The 15,636-nt window shown below is 41.7% G+C and overlaps 1 protein-coding gene across 3 annotated transcripts in view; it reads left to right on the plus strand.

The window, feature by feature from the left end:
* AP2B1 (adaptor related protein complex 2 subunit beta 1) overlaps positions 1 to 15,636 on the plus strand; it is a 111,365-nt gene that overhangs the window by 83,571 nt on the left and 12,158 nt on the right. For all 3 annotated transcript variants that reach the window (XM_005899674.3, XM_070390482.1, XM_070390481.1), the window contains 2 exons: positions 12,931 to 13,015; positions 13,940 to 14,026. In XM_005899674.3, the coding sequence (XP_005899736.1) occupies positions 12,931 to 13,015; positions 13,940 to 14,026 (172 nt within the window). The remainder of the gene's footprint in view (positions 1 to 12,930; positions 13,016 to 13,939; positions 14,027 to 15,636) is intronic.

Genomic DNA, 15,636 nt, shown 5'->3' on the forward strand with positions numbered 1-15,636 from the left:
GCTAGCTGCAAAGGACACAATCTTATAACCCCATTTATTCATGTCTTTTAGATCTTTGTTCACCAAAAGGTTTTTTTTTTTGGAGGGGTGGGGGTTGTGTTGTTATGTTTTTTGGCAGTGTATGGCCCTGAGAAAATTCTGTCCCTTGCTACTCCCACATTGCAGTTCCAGCCTATGAGACAATCAGTTGCAGATGGTGCCTGTCCCTGATATTTCATGTCTTACATATGTCCGTTCACACTCAGAAGGCCTACAGCTGTAGCTATTGTACCAGAAAAACCGGTAAATGCTTCCAAACGGAAGACCTTTTAAGCAGCTTCCATCAAAGGAAGCAAACCAGCTTGACATTTACTGACTTTTCTTGACTGTTGTGCAAGCCAAACAAGTTCAATATTAAAGCCTCCTGTGGTCTTCCAGGATCCACAGCTGAGGACTGTGCACTCTGGTTGCTTTTATGGGACCACACGCTGCTTGAACAGACATTGAGTCCTTGAAGTGGTGGATCTTAGGAAAACTATAAGAGATTCCCAGGTCACAGATAGATCCAGAGCTGAAAATAACCCCTATAGACAGGACAGAATCTGAAATATTCCATTAACAACCTGTAGGAAATGGTTATGAAAGATCTTAGTTATGAAAGATGAAAATATTTTACCACCAAAGAGAAAAGAGAAAATTGCTTGTCGTGATTGCTATTTCAATTTTGATATATTTTTCATGTCACATCAGTACTATAAATGTGTCCTTTAATCTCATCTGAGAAGTAGAGTATCTTATATACTAAATGTTCCTTTTTCACTCAGTTGGCCCTATAGAGAACCTCCTTATCCTTTATGTCAAGATAATCAAGATTCTCTAAACAACATCTTTTGTCTTTCTATAACCAGAACTCAACTACTGGCTTCTGGTACTCCCTTCTGCGAATATGTTTGTCAGTAGCAGCTGCCCTGCTTGAATAACCACACATAAGCAGTAGATAAAAATTCTGTATCCTAATAGGCTGACATGGTCTAGCAAATTATAAATCTGGCTTCAATGGTAAGAGACAGTTGTTCCTAAAACCCAGAATTCAGTTCTTAAAACACCCAAGCTTGAGAACTAGTCATCATTAAAAAGAGCCTGTGAGATGATTACCCAAGTAATAGAAGCCCATGCTTGGCCACATGATACTAAATTTCACATAGTTCTGCAGGGTAATAGAAGTGATTTGTGGGTTTCATCTATTAAAATTTCAACCATCTTTATATCACGTTAGCAAGTCAAGAGTTGATGAAAATTGAATTAGTTTTGTATTTCTGGTTAGATAGATGATTGGAAAATAGATCTGTATGCAGTAGAGGACTTCAAATTCTGAATAAAAAGTAGGTACCTCTTTCTAGTCCTTACGTTCTCATTGTGGCACATAATTTTTACACAAAGCCTTGGGGCACATTATAGGTTGGAATTAAAGGAAACACCCTGGGATTTTCCTAAACTGGATTGAAGCCCACTTGAGAGCCATATCTTGCCCTCATTCATGTTTAGCTCTCTTAATACCTTGTGGCATCATGTTCAGTGAGATTGGAAAAGTATCTTTTATTCACAGTTTTGTAGGGTGAGGTTATACATAGGTTTCATGGTATTGAGATCAGGTTTTATACAGTAAGTTTCTCTCTGAATGAAGACTCACGAGGCCTGAAAATTGGTCAGGTGGACCTATAATGAAAATATACCCAGTCTGAATTCATTTTCTCTTTTATTCTACTTCAGGAGAGCCTAAGTTTTGTGGAAGGACTTATGTTTGTGTTCTGCAAATAAATGTCAGTTTTATTATTCTAATTTTAATGGAAAACAAATGTGGAGACACTAGTAAATGTGGTTAGACTCAGTTACATTGGAGACAAAGGAAAACAACATTTAATCATTTTTGAAAAGTATGTGAATTTGGTCTTAGGCTTAGTGGCAACATTCCACTGAAGGAGTGGGAAAGCAGATACTCCAAATATGAAAGCACAAAACTTCTCAAATCCATAGCTCATGCTGTGTTTCTGACAATAGTTTCTGCCCCTTCTGTATATGACCTGATTCCCTGGTAAAACTGCCCAGAGATAGCGTCTCTGCACAATGGCCTACCCATCTGCCCAGTCACCTGACAGCCACCTGTGTCTGCTTTTTGTCTATGCTGAGGTTAAGTAATACAGCAGACAGTTCATAGGCACACCTGTGAACCCTCTTGATTTCTAACTGGCTAGAACCTAGATTAGATTCTAGATCACTTTCATCTCAGGATTTTAAAATAATGTTCATTCACTCTCATTACTGAAGTTTATTCTTCTGTTGAGTTTTCTTTGTGTCTTCAGTCCCATGACATACCAGACTGGGGTGTGGAATATCTAATAACTTTAACTGATAGTTTATTAGTCCTTTCTTCACCATTTTGTGGTTCAGTACAGTATGTACAAAATGTACTTTAAAGTTTTAACAGTAAGCCCTGCATAGCAAACAGATCATGATGCCTTTTAATGGTAAATAGTATTCAGTAGTGCAACAGCTGCAGTCATGGGCACATCAGCCCATCATAGCAAGGTACACAGAGCTGTAAAGGCTAAAAGAGATCCTGCTTTTAGGGTTAGAGTCTGTGTAGGTTGGGCAGAATCTGTTTAAGGTAAGACCTTGGGTTTGGGGAACTTACCTGTTGGAAAGACTGAAAGGCCTCTGAAAATACTGTTGGCTGTTTCTGGCATCTGAAACTGTAGAGAGTAATTCTGTCGAAGACTGCTGGAGGAGGAGGGCATCTGGGGCTTGTGATAAAGGTTTCTGGGTGGTAACCAAATTGATCAGTATAGCATGGCAGGTTGGTTCTGTATTGACAGAAAAGAGATCAAATTACCTTTGCTGTGAGTTTTCTGATTTATTTTGCCTAACATGTAAAACTAATAATAAGGAAGCTACCTGGAGCAGGAACAGATGCAGTATATCTTAGCATCATTTTCCCTTGACCCAGTGGTCCCTGTGAGGCACACAGCTGCCAGTGACCCTCTCCACAGGTCCTAGCAGAGTTGTAATGGTTGCTTAATTCTTGCTGTGCCAGTGCCCTGTTAGACACGTGTTTACATCACTAGTGTAGAAGAGCTTGCATTGGTATTCTTTCCAAGCAGAAAAGCCCAAGTCCTAACAGTGGTCCCCAAGTCCCTGTATGATCCAACCATGTCTTCCACCTGCTCCCTACCTCATTGACTTCATCTGCTACTGCTCCCCTCACTCCACTTGGCCACACTGGCTTCCTAGTGGATCCTCAGACTGACCGGTATGCTGCTACCTCAGGGCCTTGGAATTGGCTGTTTCCCACGTGTGGGATGTTCCTTCTCCCAATTGTCGTGTCTGCTTGACTCATTGCCTCCTTCAGGCTTTTGGTAAAACAGGACCTTTCTGATAAGGCCACCTCACTCTACTCCCAGTATTCTTGATCCCCTTTTTCCTTATTCTCCCCCGACCCTCAGAGCACTTATCCATTTTAAATACTGTTTATTGTACTTAATTCATTTTTGCCTCTCTCCCTCCCACCCGTCACCCCCTAACCCAGCGCTTCCTGACAGGAACACAGACTTCAAAAGGGCAACAGTTTTTGTCTTAGTTTTTTTTTCCTTCATAACTTATTCCCCAGTGCCTGGAACAATGCCTGGCACACAGTGGGTGTTTAATAAATATTTGTTGTTGAATGAATCTTTTTGCTTTCATTTAAGAAAGTGTTTACAAGTATCTGGTGCCTCCAGTTCTTGAACCAGACTTAGCAAGGCCATCTCCTCATCATAGCAAACGGTGTCCCTAAACACACTCTCTGCCTCTTGTTTCTTAGTGGCCTTGCAGTCCTCCCACTGCTCCTTTAATACCTTTTTACCTGGATGGGTCATGTCGTGGTTTAATCTGAGGTCTACAATCACAAATTCATTTTTCTCTCTAGTGGGCAGACAAACATTAGAAGCTACTGCTTTCTTTACTCTGTTCATTGATAATTTCAAAAGGCACAGCACATTAATGGACCTTATTTCCAGGACTGGTGATAACTAGGATAATAGAACATATGACTGTTCTAACGTTTAGGGAACTTTTTCTGTTACTAACCTATGTTTTTGTGCCACTTCAAAATAAAATTGTTACCACACAACTATTAAACCATTATCCTAATACCATCAAATTATTTGTATAATATTCTCAGAATAACTTTGAAAACTTGAGGATGCTCTGTAAGTGCTCAAGCCCCAGGGAAAAGCAGAATCGTTCAGATATCTGACAGGAAATGGAGCTAAGCAAACCTTTCTGGGAGACCAGAAAAAAGCCTGTTTCCTAATTCTGATGGAAGGAAGTAAAGTGATAAGGAGGCACACTTTGAAAGGAAGGGCAGAGAGGGATGTCTTTGGCCCGTGGATGAATCTCATCGTTCATTCTTTGCTTTCAGAAAATAGTTCTTTTCAAATAATACTCAAAACAGTCTAACTTTTGCCTTTGAAAAAGGGAAAAAAATTTTTAAAGGTAATGGTCTAGCACGTCCCAATTCCAGATTTTTCTGCATGTGCTATCAGAAGAATTTGCTTTTGGGGGAATGGGGGTGGTTGTTTATCAGTTCGGAGGTAAGCAGTAAAAAGATTGGAAATCCTAAACTGAAATTCACTTTGGGATGGATGAGGTGTCACATGCTGGCACTGGAGGTTGTCTTGAGAGTTGAAGGGTTTGAGTTCAACCTAACTCTGTAGTTCAGCTGGCTTTAGTGGTGGCTTTGGGTGGACTTCGAAAAGAAGCTTCTTGAAAGAGTCCCTCCACAGAGGCAGTCTTTCATGAAAATTGTGACCTTTCTACTTTTTTCCAAATGGCTTTGAAGGAGACGGGAATGCCTTTTTTTTTTTTTTTTCTGAAGCAGTACTTGAGAGTCTAACTTAAGTTGCAGAGAATTACCGAATTTGATTCCAGTAGTTCAAACCCTACTGTACTTTGGGGTTCTTCTAGTGTATACAGCTTTTGGAGACCATCATTCTGATTTACTCCTGCCTAAATCAGAGGTTTTTAACAGCTTTTTGTTGGCTTGTTTTAATATATATTATTTATTTACTTATTTTCGGCTGTCTTCATTGCTTTGCACGGGCTTGTGGCAAGCCGGGGCTACTCTGTTCCATCCACGGGCTTTTCATTGTGTTGTCTTGTGGAGCACAGACTCAAGGGCGCGCAGGCTTCAGTGGCTGCAGCATGTGGGCTTAGGCGTTTCAATTCCCAGGCTCTAGAGCTTGGACTCAATAGATGTGGCTTAGTTGCTCCATGGCACGTGGGATCTTTCTGAATCAGGAATGCAGGAGAACCCGTCTCCTGCATTGACAGGTGGATTCTTTACCATTGAGCCACCAGGGAAGCCCAGTTTTTACCAGTTTAATCTGAGAGTCTTCTAAACTAATGTCTGTCTATACCTCTTTACATCTTAATCTTCTCTTTGGTGTTCTGGCGATTTAATCTGCCTACACCCCAGTTCATGGTGTAAACTATGTGGGAGGTTTCTGAGACTGAGATTGAGCAGATTGCGTGACAGAATGGGGACTCCAGGAGGAGGCAGAGCTGCATCAGCTTTAGTAGCTTTTGGTTTCTCCTCACCTTTCAAAAGGAGAAGGAAATGGCAACACATTCCAGTATTCTTGCCTGAGAGTCCCGTGGACAGAGGAGCCTGGTGGGCTGCTCTCCATGGGGTCGCACGGAGTTGGGCACGACTGAAGCAACTTAGCATGCATCCACTGAAGAAGGAAATGGCACCCCACTCCAGTATTCGTGCCTGGAGAATCCCAGGGACGGAGGAGCCTGGTGGGCTGCCGTCTATGGGGTCACACAGTGTCGGACACGACCGAAGCGACTTAGCAGCAGCAGCAGTAGCACCTTTCAAAAACAAGACTCGCTAAGAGAGGTTGTTTCTTAGGTTCTCATTCCCATTCTAAAACCCAGTACTATGAATATCACTAGAAGATTTATAGTTTAAGAGATCATCCGGGGGTCTCTTCAGAGCTTTCCCTTCTATTCTGAAAGCCTCTATTCTGTAAAGAGGTACAGATAGACATTAGTTAGCCTTGGAAATATCAAATGCTGAAGTGCAAGTTGTTGCCCAAGAAATTAGGGTTTTGAAGCTACTGCTTTTATTGGGACGAGTGGAACCTGTCAAATTTTCCCTGTAAAGGACTCTACTGGCCACATACTCTTAACAGTGAAAGTAAACAGGTATGGCTTTTATCTATCATAAACAGCAGATAGGCACTCTTTGAGGGCTGTTCAACTGCCATACCATCCATCTGATCTATTGGGTGCACTAGGAAAAAAAAAAAAAGAGGGTTCTTGGTTGAATCTTAGCCTTGGAAGTAAACTAAAGATGCTTCTTCAAGTTAAAATGTAATTAGCATTGGAGGAAAGTAAATTGCTATTTTCTATGGTGGATGGTGGCACTAGTGGTAAAGAAGCCACCTGCAGTGCAGGAGACATAGGAGATGGCAGGTTCGATCCCTGGGTCAGGAAGATCCCCTGGAGAAGGGTATGGCAACGTACTCCAGTATTATTGCCTGGAGAATCCCCATGGGCAGAGGAGCCAGGAGGGCCACAGTCCATAGGGTCGCGAAGAGTTGATCACAAGTGAAGTGACTTAGCACACACGCATGGTGAGTTGCATGCCTATTCCTGCTATATTTTTAACTCTATTCAGACACTGTCAAATATTATAGATAGACCTGTTTTGTCAGGATGTCTCTGAAAGGTCTCAGGTAGTTTATTGGTCAGTAGGATTTGAAGTGGAAGACCATATTTAAACTAAAAATGATAGGTATTTTTTCACATTGACTGGGAATGCAGCACTGCAGGTCGATTTAACTCCAGCAGCTAGCAGAGAGCCTCTTCTGCTTGAGTCTCAGATGACATATCACACAGTTGGAGGCAGTGTCATTAAAAACCTGTCACTCAGAGCCATTCCTCTAGGCTCTGTTACTATATAGTGTGGTGCTTAAAACACATCTGAATCATCATTCCTCAGACAACTGGTGAAGGTTGGCGTCACTGCCTGGTCCTTGGTTCGACCAGCCTGCAGATAATCTCTCTCAAAGCTAAATAGAGAGGAAGAAAAAAGGGGGAAAAAATTCCTCAGAGACTGGGAAAGGTCACAAGTGACGTCACAGAAGAGTAGATGATACACTCTCAAAGGTGAGCTGTGTACCGCTTGCCTTGAATTTTCTTGTGGCAGTGCCTCCTGTGGTGATCTGTGGGGAGAGGTGTAGGTAGAGGCCCCATTTGCCAGAGTTCAGACCGAGTTCATCTCGTACCTTTTTATAGCACTTTTGAGCGCACTGGAACAAGGTTAGAATATTAATTCAGCCTGCTCATCTCCAGCTGTGCCGCCAGAAAGGGGCCGCAGCCCCTGCAGCAGGCTTTCTATACTATGGAGAGAAACTAATTGCTGGTTACAGGCTGAAGCTGTCAGGCTGCTCTTTCCCCAGCAGCCACTGAAAGTAACTTGTAAAACTCATTATTATTATTAAGCGTTTCTAGCCCACTTTTGTGTTTTCCAAGTGCCTCATAATCACTTCTTTTTGCTCTTCCTATTGATGTCCCTGAGAAGCAAGTAAATATTGTTGTGTCCCCATGTTGCTCGTGGCAGACCAGAGGAACACAGGATTTAAGTAATTTGGTTCTTGGTACCATCTGGGATCTGCTTTAGGCATCCTCAGAGCAGAAACTGAGGTGTGCACCCTGTTCCTAAGCTCACTGAGCCCAGTTCCTCACTGCTTGCTTTATCATTTGCTGAGTGAATATTTAGGGCTTTTATAGATTTTGGCTGCAGCTTACATAAGAGGTACATTTTGCATAGTGTATTCACACATACGGTACATAAAACTAAAACAGTTTCAGGAGCCATTACTTACTCTTAGTGAGATACACTATGACATTTTCTATTCTATTACTTATTTGGCCACACTGTGCAGAATTTCTTCGACCAGGAATCGAACTCACGTCCCCTGAAGTAGAAGCATGAGTCTTAACCACTGGCCCTCTAGGGAAGTCCCTTCTATTATATTTTTTTATGCCAGTTACGTCCCACTAAACAAATTTTAAGAATCACCAATTGGTCGTGACCCACAGTGTTTAAAACCACCTTGTTAAGAAGTACTTGAGGCTGAAGAATACACGTGTATTCTCTGGAGCATCAGTTTTGTTTACAGATAAGTGAAGAGGCACATTTCATATTAAAACACTTGGATTCATTATGGGATAGCAAGGAAGTTCAAAGAAATTTTGTTCTTATGGGCTACTTCATACTGTGCCCCTAATCCTGATCCTTACCCCTACCTCCACCCCAGTATATATGTCCATTCTTTCTTCCTCTGTTAAAGGAGGTACACTGGGAAAAACTTAAGAAGTACTGTCCTTTTGGAAACTTTAGTCCGGGTTCATGTCTTGTCCAAGCCCAGTGGCCGTCAGGAACTTAGAGCCATGTATTTTACAGTCATTATTCTTACTGAGCCTTTACTCTGTGCCAGTCACTGTTTCAGAAACTGAGAAGAAAGTAGTAACAAGAGACAAAAATCCCCTACCTTGTGGAACTTGCGTTTTACTGGAGGTGTGTTATGTGGCACAGGGACAGGCAGTGCACCAACAAATCAGTAAAAATGTGTGACAGATAAGAGCAATGGGAGAAAAAGCAGAGCTTGAGCTAGGGAGTCCTGGAGGTGGAGATTGGGTGGTATGATTTCATAAATACGTTGGTCATGGAAGACCTACATAAGAAGATAATGCTTGATTAAAGCAAAGACCTAAAGGAGGCCAGAATAAACATTGCAGATTTCTGGTGGGAGAGAATTTCAGACAGAAGAAACACAAAAGGTTATGAGATAGGAGCATGCCTGGTGTGTGCAAGGCACGGCAGCTGGCTCCCATGGCTGACGCGAGAGTCCCAGCATGTGACAGCAGAGAGGTAACAGGCATCTGACCATAGGCAGTTATAATTTTGGCTAATCATTGGAGGCTCAAACACGGAGATATCTATGAACTGACCTACATTTTAAGATCACTCTGATGCTGTGTTGAGAAGAGGCTGGGAAGTTAGGTGTTGAAGGTGGGGAAGACGAGTGCAGAAGCAGAGACACCATAGAAAGCCTTGCAGTATTTCGTTTACTGGGTTTGGAAAGTCAGCAGGAGGTTCCATTTAGGGATGAGGAGAGGAGATCAAGAATTTGGTTTTGGGCATGTTCATTTTGAGGTATCTGTTAGTTATCCAGATGAAGATACTAAGTAGGCAGTTGGATATGTATGTGATAATTGATTTGCCATAGGCAGGCTAGACATCACTGTGAAAGCTCTTAGAAGGTACTTCTTCAGCTTGTCTGGATTAAGTCTTTCTGCTCTGTACCTGTTGGGATAGTGAATTTCAAAATAAGAAAACAAAGAACTCCCCTTTCTCCCTCTGAAGCAATCAATATCATACTATAAGGTTTACTCAGTTCTATTTCAGAGTAGCCGCCATCTGGGTTAAAATTGAACTGGCTTCATACTGTGTTTTCCTTGATTCTTTTTTTGGCCTGGACTCCTGAAGAGTTATTGGCATATTCTTAGAGACTCGTATTCTTTGGGTTTTGTCTCCCACCTGTGTTACTCTTGCCCCACACCTAGATGCTATGTTCAGTGACTTGGAACCAGGTGAGCCCACGTGTCGCCCTGTTGCCCCAGCCTTGCCCTGTCGTGTGTCCCTGTGCCCAGTGGGCCGTGTGAGTGGTGAAAGGATGTTTGCCTATGAGTGATAGGGAGGTTTAAAAAAAAAAGGTTGAGAAACCAGTGTTTCATTCCATTTGGTCAACTTCTTCCCTTTAATCAAAGGGAACAAGTATTTATTGAGTCACTGGGATGTGAGTGAAGATGAGAGCCCCTGCATGAGCAAGAGACCGTGTTTTGTGGGTGAGGCATAGATAAATGCTTACTTATGCTACAGTGGAAGTTCATGGTGTGGGTGCGATGGAGGGGAGTTAGAACCTTCCTGAGAAATCCTTGTCAAGCTTGAACTAAATCTTCAGATTAAATAGATATTTTCCAGACAGATAAAGCTTTAGGAAAAGAACATATTAAGCAGAAAGAACAACATTAGTGTTTGGAGAGCAGGAAGTTATTTTGATATGCTTGACGTTAAGGAAATGGACTAGAGACATAGGCAGGGGCCACATCCAGGGGAACCATGTACGTCTGAAATAAATGCAGTTCTAGCCTGCATTTTACAGGCTATGTTTTACTCTACAAAAGAGGAAAAGTTTGAGAGCAGCAAAATGCAGATTTTGAAGAGCTAATGTAATAGAGATGAACCACTTCTTCCAAGGAATGCTCTGTGCGTTGATCCTATAAGAAGATGACGTTTGACCAGGAGCACAGTCGCAAGAGGAATCATTAAACTAACAGTTTCCCAGTAAGCCTTTCTTTAAAAATCTCTCCTGATATCTCTCATTAGCATAGTTGTAATACTACATTTGAGCATGTGAAAGATTCAGGTAAGTCTAATGTGGTTATCTTAATTATGAAAAATTCTGAGTAAAGTGTACAGCAGAAAATGGTGAAAGAAGAGGGAACTTTTCTTTAGGAAACATTTGTTCACAGTACTTAACTGTAAGTCAGGCACCGTTCTAAGTGCTCTGCAAATATTAACTTGCCTCATAACGACCCCATGCATTCAGTGCTGTGGTTATCTCTGTTCTTTAGGCAAGAGACTGAGCTGAGTACTCCTGCCTCGGGTCACACAGCTAGTAAGGAACAGTCAGCATGGTCAAGTGGTCTGGTCTGGTCCCTGAGTCCATGTTCAAAACCACTGTGTCTGCTGCCACCAATTTGGGTGTGCCAGCTTCTCAGATAATTTATCTAGAGCAGAAACCCAGGGATAGGCTTTAGGGTCTCCTGAAACCCCTAAAGTTTTGGTGGAAACATTGCATGAGTTTTATATGTTTGTCAAAAGGGTCCTCAGGGCAGAATGGTTTAGCACTGCTGACCTAGAAGAGCTTTCACATCTTTTCCATGGTTAAAGGGCTCCAGTTGGTTTAAGGATTCCCTAAGAAGCACAGGCTATTTATACGCTCAAGCGGACTTCCTAGGTAACATTGTTCTAAATTAATTACTTGTCTGGTTAGTCTTCTTAGAAACTTTTTCAAAAAATAGGTGTGCCAGGTCCCAGAAATTGGTTTGTTTGTTTGTTTTTTAAATACAGGATGGAGTCGAAGATTCTGTTTTGAAAAATCTCTCCAGATGATTCTAATATAAGTCTTTGGTTAAGAATCATTAATATTATCTCCTGGAGGACATATAACCCACACGAGCCCACTTGTACCACCTCCAGTTTGCACTTCTGAATGCCCTTTTCAGGGCCTGGCACTCCCTCAAGGTGTTCTTGGTGCCCTTATTTGCAGTAAAGAGTTCCCCTTCTCTTAACTGCTGAGTACCAGATGAATTAGAAAATACATCTTTCCCGGAGACCTGCAGCTGGTATAATCTTTTTGAAGTGATGCTCTAGTACATCTTAAAGAGTGTCAAGGTCCCTCTTTCCTGAGGTTAGTTACTCTGGTTGCATTCACCAGACTCAAGCTTTTGGGGACTCCTGCTGTCCCAGCATTTTGGGCATCAGATTATGTGATAGAGATTAGAAACTCCTAGGGGTTGGTAACTGAAAGTTTCAATGCCCAAGTTTCAAGGAAAGTAACTTGATAAATTCTTCTGGGAAGGAGTAGAAAGATATCAAGTAGATACACCCAAACCAAATTATGGAGGATGAAATAAAGTTACTGTTTAAGGTGGAGAAGATGAGTTGATAAGTGTAGACATGCTTGCCCCCAAGAAGGTGGGAGGAGAATGGTGGTGCTAGATAAGCACTTTTTACCTTTATTTTTTTAAAGAGAAATAGTCATGGTTACTGATTGTAAAACTCACCCAGAGAAATATTTTTCTGTGGCACTAAGAGCATAGATAGGAAAATCACCAGTGACAGAAACCAGTGGGAAGCATGGTTTCAAGCAGTTTTTCTCCTATGTCTCCCCTCATACATATTTGCTTCTTACAATCTGCCTCAGCTTAGGCAGATTTTCTGAATGGTGTTTCTGAATGGGGCAACCAACAGTATTGCCCCTAAACACAAGTATTATATGTATTGTAGCTTAAAAATATATATATATAAATAGCTTCTGCTGGATTGAGCAGGCCACGGTAGAATCACAGCCTGTGCACATCCAGAAGTTTGTGTTGTGAGAAGAAAACTCATTTCTTCATTCACTCAAAGGCTTTGCCTTAGAGTCATCAAATTTACGAGTGTTTGACCCAAACTTTTATAGCCATATGACTTAGGAAGTAAGAAAGCACTTTAAAACTCATGTCAGAAAAAAGGTAAGGGCATTATGACACCAGTTATTATGGAGAGAGAAAAATCACTGTAGAGTCAAATTTGCATTTGAATCCTGGTTTTTCTGTGTGCTTGCAATGTGGCCCTGAATGTTACTTAATCTTTCAGTTCTTCATCAGGAAAATGAGAGGGGAGTACCATTTACTACTTTGTTTGGGATAGTTATAATGAGGATATCATGAGTTATAATGAGGATTAGAAATACCTGTTAATACAGGTACTTAGTGATAGCAACAGCAACTACTAAAATAACTGAGTAGACTATTACAGGCATAGAATATTTGCCTTGAATTTATCCCTCATGGAGTGGGCAGAGTTGCAGGTTGTCGATCGATGGTGCTCTGATAGTGGAGTAGGTAGGGGCATACTTTCCAGTGTATGGGCTGGTGTGTCTTAATTTGGGGTTTCCTGTACTGCCTAAAGAGGAAGGAAATTGGATGGTATATTTCTAGACAGTAACTGTTCTTTCCCTCCTACCTGCCTTCTTATGATGTCCTAATTTTCCCTTCCTACTTTCCTGGCAGGTGGCTGTGAAAAACAATATTGATGTCTTCTACTTCAGCTGCCTCATCCCACTCAACGTGCTTTTTGTAGAAGATGGCAAAATGGGTAAGTGTGTCCTCCTGTCCTGCCAAATATACCTTCGCCCTTCCTCTGAACGCCAGGTGGAGTGTATCCCCAGAAGTTCAGTTTATCTTGAGGTTTAAAAAAATGGGGGATGGCTATTCTAAAGCTCTGATAACTGCTGATTATGTATTTGCCTGAGTCACAGTTGATCTTGCTGTGCTGTTGGTCTTTAAATCACAATGCCCACTGTCTGAATAAGCCAGTCACCACAGCAGACAGTAAATGGCTTGGTGACAAGTAGATGTGGATTGAAATCTCAGCTTGGCTATTTGTTAGCTTTGTGACTATAGCGAGATGCTTAGTTTTTTTGAGTTTCAGTTTCCACGTTTACAAAGCAAAAATAGTTTTTTGTAATGACTTGAGATAATATGTGCAGGTTTTAGCACTTAGCCCTGTCCGGAGTTCTTACTGTCTCAAGATACGAATTCTGTGATTTATAATAAATTGTTAGTACTCCCCATGTGGTGGTTGATATTTCTCTCTTCCCTTACTTAGGAAACCACCAGCTAATAAAACTAGCTTATATTGATACATATTAAGTTGTATTGGCATTTTATTGGTTTGATTCTTACAATAACTCTTTGGGTAGTATAGCAGGTATAATATATGATGGAATTAAGGATCAGAAAGGTCAAAAGACTTACCCAGAGTCACCTAAATAGGAAAACTGTGGAGCCAAAACAAGCCTAGTTGTAAAGTCTTTCCCAGTGTATCTTAGTGCGACTCATGAGGGATTAATTAACCTGGAGCGCAGCACTGGTGCATAGCTAAGCACTGGCTCGTCTCAGACTGCCACTGGCTGCACTGCTGGAGCCAGCACGCCAAAGGGGAAATGGTACGAGGGCTCAGATGTCAGACTGTTGCCAGATTGTGCACACCCAGCCTTTACCTCTGCTTCCCCCACAGAGCGCCAGGTCTTCCTTGCAACATGGAAGGATATTCCCAATGAAAATGAGCTTCAGTTTCAGATTAAGGAATGTCATTTAAATGCTGGTGAGTGATAACTCTAACTTCCATTTTCATCTTAGTATATTCAGTTAGATAGTTGAAAATTCTGTCTTCTCTTTACCTATCTCTTTTTTTCACAGCTACCTATTTCTAGTGAGTAAAGGGTATATTACTTTGCAGACTTCTCATTAAACACTTGGGATGTTTTGATGGTAGGCACTAGATTAACTACAAAGCTGACAGATTTAAGAACTAGAATGGATCCACATGCCCAATTGTCTAGTAGTTGAACATGGATCAGTCATGTTACTTGAACATTCTAAGCATCAGGTAATTGGCATTTGAAGATATGTGCTGTCCCAAGAATTAAAAGGGCTGTTTGTCCTCTTACATCAGCCTTCAGTAGTGACTCTGTCTGAGATCCTTGTTTGGGATCCTGTGTTTATTATTAAATAAGACTACATCATAGTTGATTAAAGCCTAATTTGTGGCCTTTTTCTTTCCTTGAGTCAGCTGTCATATGACGATATGACCGCCTTAATCACCATTAAAAAGTTATAGCCGCCTTAGTAGTTAGTTTTACTATTACACTAGAACTTGAGCCTGGGAACCGGAGAGGAGAAACAGTACCCACTGGCAGTGCCTCAGGCTTTGTTTCACTGAAGTATCCTCAGGCATGGAAGGGAGCCCTAAGCTGTTCAGGGTCTTGCCTTTGTCCCAGTCTCTCCTTGAGGTTAATATAAGACTTCATGAGTTTGAATGAGAGTGAGACCTGATGCTAGTCAGTGCCGCCTCTCTTCATTCCCTGTCACTTCCTCCTTCCGGCATGCTGCCCTCCCACTGTGGCTAGAGTGTTGCCCTGGGAGAAAGGCAGACAGAAAGAAAGAAAACAACTCACTGGCTTCGCATTTCAACTTGTTCTTTAAAAATTTTTTGGTAAAAAATTTTTTTGCAGGGAGTGGGTGTGCTCTGTTACAGGTCCATCCTATGTGTTCCAGGCAGATTTTTTTCTTACAGGGCTTCTCTTAGCCCTTGGAGAGGTACTTGAGGAAGACAGTCTTCTGTAGTGTCCACTGCCATGACAGTTTGTTGATTCTCTTCACAAATACCACATGCTTTCTAGGTTTCTCAGCCTGACTGGTTATGTAGCTATTAAACAAAACCAGATTTTTGCTGAGTTTAAAAAAAAAAAAATCGTATTTAAATTGAGCTGTTTTTTATGCCATGTTCTAGGTAGGTGACGGTGTTTGCTGTCTCTCCTAGGCTCACTGGTTAATTACCACAAGCCTCATTTGACGAGTTGGGAGGTTGGACAGTCTTACGTTTTTTAACCTCTTTTTCAGGAAACTTGCGCTGCAGAACCCACAGTGGCTAATAGCTAGGATTATAGTCACCCTTGTGTGGTCAGTCCCAAGTCATTTCATATATTACACTCCTGAGAACATTTGTCCCTCAGAAAAGGGTTCTGTGGTCATAAGATTGGGAAGTACAGTGTATGATGGGCCTGTCTTAGAAGTTGCCATTGCGCATAAGCACACTAGAAGCTGAAGCCTCCCGCACTGAGGAAACCACTGTAACTCAGTATCAACTGAATGTTTCCCTATGGAATTTAAAATCACAAAATGCTTATTACTAACATCTTACGGAGAACCAGT

The sequence above is a fragment of the Bos mutus genome, chromosome 19 (assembly GCF_027580195.1).
Source record: "Bos mutus isolate GX-2022 chromosome 19, NWIPB_WYAK_1.1, whole genome shotgun sequence".
NCBI classification, from domain to species: domain Eukaryota; kingdom Metazoa; phylum Chordata; class Mammalia; order Artiodactyla; family Bovidae; genus Bos; species Bos mutus.